This window comes from Macaca mulatta, chromosome 9 (assembly GCF_049350105.2).
Source record: "Macaca mulatta isolate MMU2019108-1 chromosome 9, T2T-MMU8v2.0, whole genome shotgun sequence".
NCBI classification, from domain to species: Eukaryota; Metazoa; Chordata; class Mammalia; order Primates; family Cercopithecidae; genus Macaca; species Macaca mulatta.
In genome coordinates, this window is record NC_133414.1 from 109,053,942 (window position 1) to 109,068,724 (window position 14,783).

A 14,783-nucleotide genomic window follows, 5' to 3' on the forward strand; every position below is an offset into this window, starting at 1 on the left:
CAGAAAAGCTCTGGGAGGGTGGGGCTCGTTGGGCGGTCCTGGGGGAAGCAGCCAGTGGGAGGGGCTTGCGTTGTGATGTCAGCTCTGGAAGGACTTAAGAGATGGGGTCATTAGGGCTGGCCCCTTCACTGAACAGCAGAAAATGGGCTGCTAAGGGCAGGGCCAGAGGGCTATCCCCTCCCACAGTGCCCAGTGTGACTCATGAGATGGGGGAATCCCAGAGAAAGCAAACAGCCCTTGGCTCCCACCTCTGGACAGGCCTCACCCACCCAGTGGCAGCCCCAGCTGTGTCTCAGGGGCTCAGGGTGGCAGCTTGAGGGGGCTGGCCAGGTCCCTGCCTGCAGGCAGCACGGTCAGGAGCAGGCTGTTCGAGGGAGATTGGAGGCTTTGGGATGAATTGAAATTTTCTTTTCTTTCTTTTTTTTTTTTTGGAGACAGAGTTTCAGCTCATTGCAACCTTCGCCTTCCAGTTTCAAGCAATTGTCCTGACTCAGCCTCCCGAGTAGCTGGGATTACAGGTGCCCACCACCATACCCAGCTAATTTTTGCATTTTTAGGACAAGTGGGGTTTCACTATGTTGGCCAGGCTGGTCTCAAACTCCCGACCTCGTGATCCACCCACCTCAGGCTTCCAAAGTGTTGGGATTACAGACGTGAGCCACCGCGCCCAGCCTGAATGGAAATTTATAGGAATTTCAAACACCCCTGCTGTGGTCCTTGGCACTGCACTGTGTATGCTTTGGCCATGGATTCCCAGTGCCTTCAAAAAGGCCCCCATGGCACCTGGTAGGAGCAGGAAGAAGGCCTGGAGCAGGAGGCAGCAGAGCCCACTCCAAGCCCTGGTCAACCCTGGAGCTGGGGAGCTGTATGGCTCAGGCATCCACTGGTCTCTCTGTGCTCCCACCGCATCTGGGCAAGGAAGGGGTTGGCCCAGTGAGCTTGGAGAGCCCTCTGGCTATGATTTGGAGTACATGCCTGCCCCCCACCGTGCGCCTCCACCTCCCTCCAGGGCACAGAAGGTCTGGGCCATCCCTGAGGGAAAGGAGGGCCCTGAAGCACAGGTGCTGGACCCATCAGCACTCACCAGGCTCCTGCCCCTCCAGGTAACTCACATGAACGGGGCATCCTTGCCCTCCTGTGCATGGCAGGTGCCCCCGTTTTCACAGGGGCCACTGGAACAGCTGTCCAGGGACACCTCACAGTCTCGGCCCTGGGGGGAAAGTCAGTGATGGGGACCCCAGGGAGACCCGGTAGTATGAGCCCACAGCCAGCCAGACCCTCAGCAGCTCAGCCTCTCCCTGTCCCAGGAGTTACTTGTTTTCATTCATTCATTCGTCCACTCCATTAATTAATTCTTTCATTCATTCATATGTTAAGTCACTGATTACTGGTTCACTCAAGCATCTGCTCTGAGTCAGGCGGTGCTCCGGGCCCTGGGGACAGCCCTGCAGTGCACAGGAGGAGCCCTCCTCCTCCCCGGCATCTGCCTCCACTCACCTTATAGCCGCTGGGGCAGGCACACCTGTACACCTCAAGGGGGTCGTTGTGGCAGATGCCCTGGTTCTGGCACGGACTAGACAAGCAGGGATCACACTTGGCCTGGACAGCCAGAGTTGGGGGACCTGTAGCAAGGGGAGGATGTTAGTGCAGGGGGAGGGGTGGGCAGCACAGGGTTGGGCACAGAGCGGGCGCTGTGCACCGTGGCCATTAGGGCCGCACGATCCATGTAAGAAGGGCACAGTCGCTACCACCGAAGTCAGCCAGCCCTTCCTCTTTCCCCTCATGCCCTTCTGAGGCAATGACCCTAGCCTGACACCTGCTGACTAGGAGGACAGAAGGTGGCCACCTTGGCAGAGAGGAGACGGTGACTCTGTGAGCACCGTGCCCAAGCTCGGCTCTGCAGGTTGGCCACACCAGGGAGCAGGAGTTGTTCCCCTCCACACCTGAGCCAGGGAGGATCATTTTCCCCCACCTCCCTGCTACAGCAGGCCCTCCAGCATCTCCAGGATGCACTGGTTGTAGAGGTAACCAGAGGAGCCGACAGCCAGGCCACCTGGGACGCCACTCGTGAGTGGCAGCAGGATCTCAGGAGACTAAATAGGAAGACCAGTGAACTCAGGCTTCCCTGGAAGATGCCTTCTAGAAGGGGTGGAATATTGCTCCTGCTGAAGAGGCATGAGCATAAGCAGAAATACAAACTTTTCAGCAGTGACTAGGACACATGACAGACTTCTGGGGTGAAGATGGGGTTCTGTTTCCTTTTTTTTCCTTTATTTTTATTTATTTATTTTTTTAGACAATGTCTTACTCTGTCACCCAGGCTGCAATGCACTGGCGCAAACATGGCTCACTGCAGCTTCAACGACCTGGGCTCAAGCAATCTTTCCATCTCCATCCAGTAGCTGGGACTAGAGGCACACACCACCATGCCCAGCTAATTAAAAAAAAATTTTTTGTAGTGACAGGGTCTCTCCACGTTGCCCAGGCTGGTCTCGAACTCTTGGGCTCCAGCGACCCTCCCACCTCAGCCTCCTAGAATGCTAGGATTACAGGTGTGAGCCGCCACGCCCAGCTGGAGTTCTGTTTCTTGATCCAGGTGCAAGTTACCTGGGTGAGTTCAGCTTGTGAAACTTCAGCAACCCATTCACTCATGATCTGTGTACTTTAATGTGTGTGTGTTCTCTTTCAATAAAAATAATAAAACAAAACAAAACCCCTTCTCACCAGCACCAATCCCACCCCATTAAATAAACACAGAGCAAATGTTTCAGCATAAATTGACTTGCTCCCAACAGCCAAGCCGCAGATCAGGCCCCTCTGAGCCGTTAGGCTGTGACAGCATCCTGCACGCAGGGTGGCCCAGGGCCTCCTCATTAACCTACAGCTGTCAGCTTCATTTCCGACGGTGGCCTCTGAGCTTGCAGAGGGCAGGGGCCGTGCTCCATGGCCTCCAGTGTCTTCCCCCCCGCTGTACCCCTGCACATAAAGCCCAGCCCCGGCGGCCACTCAGCCACCTGTCTGTGCTCAGCAGGGCTTCTGGGGCTTGGGCCGTCACTCAATCCCTGAATGAGTATTTACACATGCCCACAGTGGAGCGTCCCAGGGCAAAGCCGGAACCAGCCTCCAGTGACACTCTGGCTCTGCATTTCTGTAAACGTCGGGAGAGTGGCTGCTGGGTCCCCTGCTCCACCAGGGACTGAGAGAGGTCTAAGTTAACTGCTGAACACAATTCCTACCAAAGGGAGGTCTGAGCGCATGCTCTGCTGCGAGGCTTGGAGCTCCCAGAAACACCGCTGCTATTTTTATTTTCCTTATGTAACCACAGGGAGGGATTACAGCCCTGACGGCCTGGGATTTTTCTGCCTGGCTCTTTTTGTCCATGATATGTCAGGACTGGAAGGCAGTCATCAAGCCGCAGGTGGCTTGTTCCTGTCCCCTGACTCCCTGCCCAGCAGTCGCCACAGGGACACAGGCATGTTAGGAAGGCCCTGCAGTGTTGGGCCAGTTCCGTGGGCCCCCAGCAGCAGGGGCCGCGCTCCTAGGCTCACCTTGGCATTCAAACTTCTTGGCAGGCGTTGTGAGGAGCAGCTTGCCCTCCATGTCCAGGGGCCCAGCACAGCGGGCAATGCCCGGTTCCTTGTAGCCAGTCTTCACCCAGCTGGACAGCCAGCGGAGGTGGCAGTCACAATATAGGGGGTTGGCACCAATGGCCCTGAGCAGAAAGCAGAGAGAAGCAGGCATTACAGCTTCATGGGGTCCCTCGCCCATTGGAAACCTAGGCACTGCACCAGGGACTGGCAAAAATCTTAGCCTCCATTTTGTGAGCATTTACTGTGTAGCGAGTGCTGCTTCTCTTTTTTTTTTTTTTTTTTTTTTTTTTTTTGAGATGGAGTGTCGCTCTGTCGCCCAGGCTGGAGTGCAGTGGCGCAATCTCAGCTCACTGCAACCTCCACCTCCCAGGTTCAAGCAGTTCTCCTGTCTCAGCCTCCCAAGTAGCTGGGATTACAGGCACACGCTGCCAAGCCCAGCTAATTTTTATATTTTTAGTAGAGACGGGGTTTCGCCATATTGATCAGGCTGGTCTCGAACTCCTGAACTCAGGTTATCCACTCACCTCAGCCTCCCAAAGTGCTGGGATTACAGGTGTGAGCCACTGCACCCAGCTGCCAGTGCTGGTTCAAGCACTGCATATGCATTGTCTCACTTAGTCATCCCCACGCACTACTATCCCCATTTTACATGTGCAGAAACTGAGGCTCAAAAAGGCTGAGGAATTTGCCTAAGATCACACAGAGAAGCAGGCAGCTGCTGGGGCCATGCTGTTGGGGCCAGAGCCTCTAATGTGCATGGGGAGAAAGCAACCCACATCGACCGCTGCAATGAGACAGCTGCTTTTCCTGTGTTTGTGCACCGAATCATCTCATCAGCTCCACTGCGCAAGTTTTCTCCTCTCCATCTCAAAGACGTGGGCACCGAGCCTCCTATGGAATAAGTAATTTCCCTGGGGTCACACAACTAGCGAAGGACAGCCCCTGGATCCAGATGCGCCACTGTCTGCCTCCGAAGCCCATGCTCTTTTATTTTTCTTTTCATTTTTAATTAAACAGAACACATGAGTGCATTCTCACTGTCAGCCACTCTCAAACATCGCAGACAAAGTGTCCACCCTGCACAACACTGTGAATGATTAAATGCCACTGAGTTGCACACTTTTTAAAAAACGGCTAATTCGATATTATGTGAATTTCACCTCAATTTTTTTGAAGGCACATTCCTGTGTTACTGATGGGGGTGCAAAATGGTAGAGCGCCCGTGGAGGGGAATTGTGTGACACTTATCATATGACTCATGCACTTGCCTTCTGATCCAGCCATTGTTTCTGGGCGTTTACCTGCAGGCACACATAAAGACATCTGTGCAACAGTCTTATTTGTAATGGAAAGACTGGAAATCCCATGTTCATCAGTGGGGAGTGGTTATATAAATTGTGATACATTCACATTACAAAAAATAAAAGTCTACACCCCACTGTCACTGCCCTCCACAAAGGGGCACATGGTCACAGGGTCACCATACTCGGATGTACAGCCTTCCAGGCCTTTCCACACGTACACACATGGCTCCTCCTTACAAATCACATCACTACTGAGCAGCTTGCTCCTTGTCACTAAACAGCACGTCTCGGGAATCTTCCCGGTCAGCATATAAGCATCTATCTCATTGTGTCCAACTGTTCTGCAATATCCCAGAGCGGATACCCCACGGCACAGTGGACAGCGTCCCTGTTGCTGGACATTCTGGTTCTTTCCAATGGCAGTGAACATACATAATACGTGCCTCTTTGTTTTTTTTTTTTTTTTTTGAGACAGGGTCTCACTCTGTGGCCCAGACTGCAGTGCAGTGGTATGATCTTAGCTCACCGCAACCTCTGCTTCCCAGGTTCGAGTGATTCTTGTACCTTATTCTACTGGGCAGCTGAGATTACAGGCGTGCACTACCATGCCCACCTAATTTTTTTTTTTTTGTATTTTTAGTAGAGATGGGGGTGTCGCCATGTTGGCCAGGCTGTTCTCAAACTCCTGGCCTCAAGTGATCCGTCTACCTCAGCCTCCCAAAGTGGTGAGATTACAGGCGTAAGCCACTACGCCTGGCTCCTCTTTGGGTGGTGTATTTCTTTAGAATAGATGACTAGGAGTAGGATTTGGGGGACAGAGGAAGCACATGTAATATGCTAATAGCCCACCCCCACCCACAAAGGTTGTATCCACTTACACTGGCCATCAGTACAAGGCTGGGCCTGCTCTCATGCCTGCACCGACATACTGCCAACCCCTTTGTTTCTTACCGATCTGATGGGCAAGCTCAGAATCTCTCCACTAAACCACATGAGAGACTTAGAGATGGACAAAACATGGATTTGAGGGTAAGAAAGAGCCAGAGTTCTGGCTGGGCGCAGTAGCTCATGACTGTAATTGCAGCACTTTGGGAAGCCGAGGCAGGTGGATCACCTCAGGTCAGGAGTTCCAGACCAGCCTGGCCAAAATGGTGAAACCCCATCTCTACTAAAAGTACAAAAATTAGCCAGGCATGGTGACGCATGCCTGTAGTCCCAGCTACTCGGGAGGCTGAGGCAGGAGAATCACTTGAACCCAAGAGGCGGAGGCTGCAGTGAGTTGAGATCGTGATACGGCACTCCAGCCTGGGCGACAAGACTGAAACTCAGTAGAAAAAGAAAAAGAAAAGAAAGAGAAAGAGAGGAAGGAAGGAAGGGAGGGAGGGAAAGAGGGAAGGAAAGGTGGGCCAGAGTTCTCTGACTCAGCAAATAGGAAAATCAACGCCTTATGCCTAAAGTTCATTGATATCTACATTATTTTGAAAATATAAGGCTAAATAACGTGAATGAGAATGGGCACATTGACTAAGGAACCAATGGATGCCCTGCCATTTTCCACCTGTTTCTGGGCAGGACAGAGGAAGCAGTTCCCCTTGAGACCTGTACAGCCTGATTAAAGCAGCAGTGGCTCTGAGCAGGAATTCCCCAGAATAGCTCAGCTGATGACTCACTATCTTATAAAGCAGGTTGAACAAGACCGGGACTCCGGCCCCCACGCAGCTGCCCCATGCCTGGGCGACCTTGAGTGGCTCCCTTAATATCTCTGGGGGTCACTTCATGTTTCAGTAAAGAGCCTGCAACCTAGAGGGAGAAGACAGACAAGCACGCATGACCTAAAAGAGGTGCCGAGGGAACAACACAGCTCAGAAAAGAGAGCAGGTTCGACTTTGGCATGTGTTTCATTTTTTCTTTCCTTATTGCTGACAGTATCCATCCTGGCTAATGGGATGGGTGATTTTTTTCTGAAGTTCCAGTGTGTTTAGAAAAACAAAGACTTTTTAAGATAACAGGAATTCAAAAATGGTAAAATGTTTGTACTCACCAGATTAGTATTTTTATACTAATAAAAAGTGTGATGTCACAAAAGTATGTGATTCAAAAGATAAATACACAATTTATTTAAAAGTATATTTTGGCCAGGCGCGGTGGCTCACGTCTGTAATCCCAGCACTTTGGGAGGCCGAGGTGGGCGGATCATGAGGTCAGGAGATCGAGACCATCCTGGCTAACACAGTGAAATCCCGTCTCTACTAAAAATACAAAAAATTAGCCGGGCGTGGTAGCAGGCACCTGTAGTCCCAGCTACTCAGGAGGCTGAGGCAGGAGAATGGCATGAACCCGGGAGGTGGGGCTTACAGTGAGCCGAGACTGTGCCACTGCACTCCAGCCTGGGCGACAGAGCAAGACTCCATCTCAAAAAACAAAAGGTTTTTTTTATAGCACACGATAAGGAGTGTGGCCTAGCAATGAGCCACAAGTTGAAAGATGATTGGGAATGCCTTATTTCCATCCTGTAGCTCATTTAGAGAAAAATGCCAAAAAGATGAAATCTGAGGCCATGTGAATGAGAGGGCCTGTGACGTGGCTTACAGTCCCTCCATAAACGGCAGCAAAGTGACACCTGAGATGTAAGTGCTCCTTCTCCTCTCTCCATCTTAAAAAAAATATGGGTGCAGGCCAGGAGTGATGGTTCACGCCTGTAATCCCAGCACTTTGGGAGGCTAAGGCAGGCGGATCACCTGAGGTTAGGCATTCAAGACCAGCCTGGCCAACATGGCGAAACCCCATCTCTGCTAAAAATACAAAAATTAGCTGGGTGCGCTGGCAGGCGCCTGTAATACCAGCTACTCTACTTGGGAGGCTGAGGCAGGAGAATCGCTTGAACCCAGGAGGCGGAGCAGTGAGCCAAGATCAAGCCACTGCACTCCAGCCTGGGCAAAAAGAGTGAGACTCCATCTCAAAAAACAAACAAAAAACAACAACAACAACAAAATATGGGTGCAAAGTCACATCTAAAGCTATTCAAAAATATGAATTCTGGATTGGCCCACACTTGCTTTTCTTTGTTTCTATACTGAATAGACTCTGAGCCACACCTGAATTCAACATTACAAGCTTTCATTTATCCAAAGGCTGGGTTTTCGTGGCTGAGGACTGCCTTGCCCTCTCTTTGGTAGTACTTGTAGTTTGTATTCACCTGGGGACTATTTCTCCCGACGAAAACTCCTGTGAACTCAGTGGAGAGTGGACAGCCAAGGCCCGACTGAGATGTATTTGGTGGGCAGAGATTGGGGAGGCAGACACCGCAGCCAGGCCACGTCAGTCCAAAAGGACTGTGGATTCAGGTTTATACCCCAGCCAAAGTATAAATAACCCTGTGTTGTTGATCTCTGGCATAATATGGAAATAGTTGAAACAGTAGCTATTTGATCTGTTCATGCCAAGGCCCTACCCGGCTCCTACTTGTGTAACCTGGACTGAAATAGCCTCCCCTGGCTGTCTCACAAGTCGCAGAACCATCCATCCCACTCCTAGGTGATCAATCTGTGTGCATTACTGTCATTTGAGGGCAGAAACCACTAAATCCCCAGCTGTGTCAGGCACTAGCAGGCACCAGTCAATGTTTGGTGAATGAATGAATGCCTGTCTAAAAGCATGAGAAAAGCACAACATCTCAGTGCAAAGGAAATTCAAAAAGAAAAGAACTATCTATCATCCCATAAATGCAACTGATTTGATTTTAGTGTATTCCCTTTCATTTCCTGTGTGTATGTTTGTACATCACAGTGTACAGTCTACTTTATTCTGGTTTTCATCAAATAATAAGTTATAGTGTTGGCCAGGCATGGTGGCTCATGCCTGTAATCCCAGCATTTTGGGAGGCTGAGGCCGGTGGATCACCTGAGGTCATGAGTTTGAGACCAGCCTGGCTAACATGGTGAAACCCCATCTCTACCAAAAATACAAAACTTAGCCAGGCGTAGTGGCAGGCGCCTGTAATCCCAGCTACTCAGGAGGCGGAGGCAGGAGAATTGGTTGAACCCGGGAGGCGGAGGTTGCAGTGAGCCAAGATCACGCCACCGCACTCCAGCCTGGGCAACAAGAGCGAGACTCCATCTCTAAATAAATAAATAAATAAATAAATGTGTTGTCATTATTAATGACTTGCTATTCTGTCATATGGGCATGCCATAATTTACTTACTCCTTCCATATTTCCTTTCATGCCAAATTCTTAATGAATTTGGACATCTAGCTTTCCAGCCTACAGCAAATTAGAGGCAACAAAATGCCAGATTATAGCAACAAAGACAGACACTGGGGAACCCTAGCCTGGGACATGGTGCATAGTAGATATTTGCTGACGGCTGACTGGATGGATAGATGGAAGATGAGTTAACTGCAAAGTAAATAGCAGACGATTGTGCTGGGCATTGAAGTGCAGCACAGTGAAGAGTGCTCACAATCGTTACAGCTTGTTTGAACCATGTGAGACCTTAGAAATCAACTTGGTGCAGGTGAGAAAAGAGGCCTCGAGAGAAGAATAAATTGTCTGAAAGCCCATTGCAAGTTGATGGCAGAACAAGAACCTAAAGCCCCCAGTCCTGATTAGTCTAGAGTTCAAGGATTTTAAATATGATGACTTCCCCTCTTCCACACGCCCCTCCTCCACACTGCGAGTGGACAGGAGAGGCCCTGGCCAGAGTCAGATCAGGAACAGGGCTTCTCAGTAACATCAGCACCTTCGGGAACCAGGAACACTGGATGGTAACTCCTGGCTGTCCCTCAATTATCACTTGTCATAGAGCGGTGTGCGAGGGCCTCCCTTCAAATTGTATACAGCTTCCATGAAGCCCGGAGTGAATGCAGTGGGTCTGTGTCATCTTTTTACCATTCTTCAACTCCTTATAAGTGCTCAAGAACTCTTTCTGGAAGAGTTGCAGGTCTTGAGTGCAGAGGCGACAACCGATGTGTGTGTGCACATGACATATATCACATCAATACTACACGTGCATATGTGCACGCACATGAACATGAGTATACACACATCCTCCAGGCTGCTGCCTGTTTCCATCTTAAACCCTGGGTATAAAGGGCAGAGTTTATCCACAAGCTTTCTTGATAACAACGGAAGGTTTCTTTCACACAGATGCTATTTCGTAGAGAAATTAAGCTTAGGTGCAATTAATAAACACATTTAATCAGTAAAACTGATGCCATTTTCTACAAGTCCTGCTAACCTGATCTTTACTTACTGGTTTATTTCTTAGAAACTAGATCTGGCTTCTGGCCTGATATTACTGTTCTCCTAAAGAAAGTCTTAATTTATAGATGGGTATAGGCTCAAAATTTGTTTTTGCAGGTTTGGTTTTTTTGGTTTGCTCAAAACATATGTTGTTTGCTCACTTCTCATTTGAAAAACAAAACCTGTATATTTTGAGCTGGAGACAAGATGTACTTGGGTGTTAATTTGGTTCTCATGAGGAAGGAGAAAAGGTAGCCAACCACGCATCTGCACAGTTAAACCCCGAGTAGAAGAGAAATATTAAGGGCGAATGCAAAGATGTAAAATGTAGACTAGATGCTGAAAAGGCTAAGGTGGGCAGTAAAAGTGGACACTCGGCTATGCCCAGGGGTATGCAACAAAAGCTATGTGGTCCCAGGGTAGCAGCAGCCCCTGGTGCCCAGCAGAGACAAGCACAAATGCTCTCTGGAGAGGAGCATCTCCAACTTAGCTCTTCAGAATTCCTAAAGATATGTCAGCAAAAATGAGCGTGCAACCAAAAATTACCCAATACAGATGGAAACAAGCCCTGGTGAATTCAAGTCAGTAGGAACAATAAACAACACTGTCCCAACCTGACCTATGTCCAGAGGCACCACCTCCAGCAGGGCTCACTCCTGCCTCCTCCCATCCCACTCACCGTCTGTATGTCACCATGGGCTTTCCAGGAGTTTGCTGAAACTCAATTCCCCACAATTCCCCTTCTGTATACAACGAAGGGCAAACTCCTTAGCAGGCACAAATGGTCCTTCACAACAGAATTCCAATGTCCCTTTCCAGATTCATCTCCTCCCACCCCACATTCCTTCCCCAACCAAACACCCTTTATCCTATGCTGGACAACACAGCATCCCTGAACATCCCATTTTTTCGTGTTCACACCTTTGCACATGCTGCTCCCTCTTCCTAGGATGCCCTTCCTCACTTTCTCCAACTGGCCAACTCTAGTTCCTTTCCAATGACAGCATAAATGGTACCTCCTCTGTGAAGCCCCTTGGACTTGCTCAGAGTTAGTCACTGCTTCCTTTGAATTCTCTTTATAAGATCCCAAACGGTCACAGTGGGCAGAAACCTTGTGTTAGGAAATTCTTCAGCACTGGAGTCACTCTGGTTGCCCAGGATGTATTTATTAGGGCAATAAAGAATAAATAAAGAGCTTTGGAATCAGAGACACCTAAATTCAAATCCTAGGGAAGCTGTGTAACTTTTTAGAACCTAGGACTGTAAAATGGAAATAATAAATCAAATCCTACCACCTGGGACAGAGCCCCTTACCCCTCCCACTTCCATGGCAGACATTACAAATCAATCACTGCACCCCTTCCACTGAGTCCAGGTCCAGCCCTGGAATCTTCAGTGTGGTCCTCAAGACAGTTCTTGCCAATCATGTGGCGCTGGCGCATAAAACAAAACTCACTTCCCATTTCAATCATGGGGTAATCAAGACCTTGTAGATGAAGTAGAGTGCAGTATTTGACTCAGGCAGACCCTCAAAGAGCAACACCTATTACTATTTTATCTCCCGATGCTATTTGATGCACCGCTGATTTAACATGCTTTCTGAAGGGTGGGGAACATTACCATACTAAATATACACTCTGGTTTTAGAGTTTAAAATGCAGAAAAAGTGAACCTTAGAGAAAATCTAGTGAGACTAATGAGTGAATGAACTTCAAGAAGAGTGGCTGGGGGCCCCAGAAGCTCTCCAACCTGGGTATGTCTGCCCACCAGGCCCTTTTAGGGCTTAAGGATGGGGCTGAGAGCAAAAGGAGACAGTTGCACCTGAGGTCCCAGGCATAGTCCACGTGACCACAGTTCTCCTATCCTGCCTTGGCCAGTAGTGCCAAGAGATGCCAGGAGAGAATGTGTGCCTGCTCAGTGCCCTGCCCAACCTCCAGAATTAGGATGGCCCTGTCACAGCCCAGTGCTTCTTGATTTTGTCTATTTTTTATATGGCAAAATATATATATCACATGAAATTTGCCACTTTCACCATTTTAAGTGTACAATTCAGTAACATTGATGGTATTCACAGTGTTGTACAACATCACCACTACCTATTTCCAAAACGTTTTCATCACCCCAAAAGAACTCTGTGCTTACTGACCACCAACTCCCCATGGCCCCTGCCTCCAGCTCCTGGCATCCACCATTCTACTTTTTGTCTCTATGAATTTTACTCATATATACAGAATCATATATATGGTACCTCATATATATGGAATCATATAATATTAATCCTCTTGTGTCTGACTTATTTCACCTAATATAATGCCTTCAAGATTCATCTGTGTGGTAGCACGCATCGGAAATTCATCATTTTTATGGCCAATATCCCATTGTATGTATATAGTACATTTTGTTTACCATCTGTGGACATAGACTGTTCCCACTTCATTATGATGAATAATGCTGCAGCAAACATTGGTGTACATGCATCTGTTTCAGTCCCTGCTTTCCATTCTTTTGGATATACCTCTTAGAGTAGATTGCTGGGTTATATGGTAATCCTATATTGAGATTTTTGAGGAATCAAGCCCACCGCTTTTAAAGAATTCTCATAGCACTGCTAGCTAAATGGTTTTGGAAGTAGTTCTATATCGAATTACAGCACGGATTGGGGGCAGTACATTTCCAGAGCTCATCCCCCACTGTGTGAAGTCGGAGGCACAGTACCAGCGGAGCGCCTAAGAGCACTGGCCTAGGAGTCAGAAACCCCACCACCCCGCAGCTGTGCAGCTTCCAGCGAGCGTCCCACTTTTTCTCCATCCATTTCCTGGTGTGAAAAATAAGAACCACAGTACCTATGTTGTAGGACAATTGTGAGGCGCACATTAGCTGAGGCAGGCAAAGTGCACAGCAATCGATCAATGGTCATTACAACCTTCACTGCTGCTTGCGAGGAACTGTTCTTCTACTCTATTGCTGTAGCTGATGAACCACTGGACATATAAGAGTCCCAGAAGGTGCACATGGGAAGTTCACAAGCTTAATTTCAATGTAAAAGCAACAAATTCTGACAATCTCAGGAGGTGGGGTCTTCTCAGAAACCAAGTCCTGTTGAAATCCAGAGACCCAGAGAAAGGGGCTGGAGTACTCACAGGTGAGACAGGGAGGTCACGTCTGCGAAGATGCCCTCTTGGAGGGTGGAGATGTCATTGCCATGGAGAGACCTGAGAAGAAAAGAGGCTGCTGGTGCCTTATCCATGGACAGAGATGGGAGACCCGCTGGAGGGAGAGGCCCAGCCCTCTGCAGAGACGGGACAGGCCAGGCCTTCCCTCTAGGCCTCTCAGTCAGTGGCCCAAGGGAGATGGCCCCCAGCTCAGAGACCCTGCCCCACTGGCCACAGGGAAGAAACCCTTGAGGTGGACCGCCCTGTCCCCCAGCCCTTCAGAGGACTGAAACACCGCGTTTATATTACAAACAGGACCTGTGCACCCACAGCCCTCCCTCTTTTAGCAGAGGAGCCTAAGTGGGAGGCGCTTCTTCTTAGTAAGGAAGTTAAGAAGGCCAGCCACAGGTTAGGGCTGGGAGAACGTCACCTTGACCCTGGTGGGCTGACTGAGGCCATCATCATGGACGGATCGAGGGCTTTGATCCCAGGGCAAAACCTCCCAGTGAGAACTCATAGAAGAGGTTCACAAATCCCTTGCAAACATTTTTAAATCTGAACAGAAGTCTCACATGCAAATGAAGGGCCACCTTATTTTGGATGTCCCCCCGCCAACACCACAAACTCATCTTGGGGGTGACAGCAACCCCCATTTCTCAGATCATTTCCTATGCACGCCCTAGCTTCTTGGGAATGAGAGTATCCGCAGGAGCTTAAGTGACAACGCTCTGGATTCCACCACGGCACAGTGTGGACCCTAGACATGAGAACATTTCTGTCCACCAGGTGGGTGGCGGGACCCTCGGTGGGGTGGATTTCCTGGCGGGATGGCGAGTAAGGAGACTTACAGCAGGCGCAGGGAGCGGAGTCCCTGGAAGGCCAGAGGCGGGATGCACTGCAGGGCATTGTAGCTGAGGATCCTGTGGAGGAAGGAGGCGGAGGAAGGGCACCGAGTTAGTGCCTGGCCCCCGTGGGCACAGCCACCGCCCAGGACGCGGAGGCCCCTCTCACCCAGCAGCCTCCTCGGGCTCTGTGAGGGGAGGCAGAGGAGCCGGCAAGCTTATGGGCTGGGCTGTGCCCTGAGAAGCTGGTGGTCGTGGGCATGCCCCCTAATCCCTTTCTGCCTCAATCAGTTCCCTTGACTGTAAAATAGGGACAAAAATAATGCCAACTCCATAGGGCTGTCCTGGGGGTGAAATCCAGGTGAAGCCCTTAACACCATGCCTGGCTCCAATCAATCCTCAACAAAGGAGAGTTGCTGTTGTTATGATTGAGAACATTCCCTAAGGGGCTGCCCCAGCAAGGTGCGTAGGCAAGTTCCCTATGAAGGTGACACCCAACCAGGACCTGCCTGCGGGGAGCTCACTGTCTCAGCCGATCACTTCCAGGGTGGACAGGCAAAGTCATCTACAATAATTTACTGTTGAAAAGCTGTGACAGAGAGGAAGGTGCTGTTACTACGCCCATCTTATAGATGAGGACACTGAGGCCTT

General features: G+C 49.6%; 1 protein-coding gene across 2 annotated transcripts in view; it reads right to left on the bottom strand.

The window, feature by feature from the left end:
• SLIT1 (slit guidance ligand 1) overlaps positions 1-14,783 on the bottom strand; it is a 184,670-nt gene that overhangs the window by 18,379 nt on the left and 151,508 nt on the right. For both annotated transcript variants that reach the window (XM_077947006.1, XM_015147856.3), the window contains 5 exons: positions 14,139-14,210; positions 13,279-13,350; positions 3,549-3,712; positions 1,498-1,622; positions 1,113-1,210 (listed from right to left, as the gene is read on the bottom strand). In XM_077947006.1, coding sequence (XP_077803132.1) covers positions 1,113-1,210; positions 1,498-1,622; positions 3,549-3,712; positions 13,279-13,350; positions 14,139-14,210 — 531 coding nt within the window. The remainder of the gene's footprint in view (positions 1-1,112; positions 1,211-1,497; positions 1,623-3,548; positions 3,713-13,278; positions 13,351-14,138; positions 14,211-14,783) is intronic.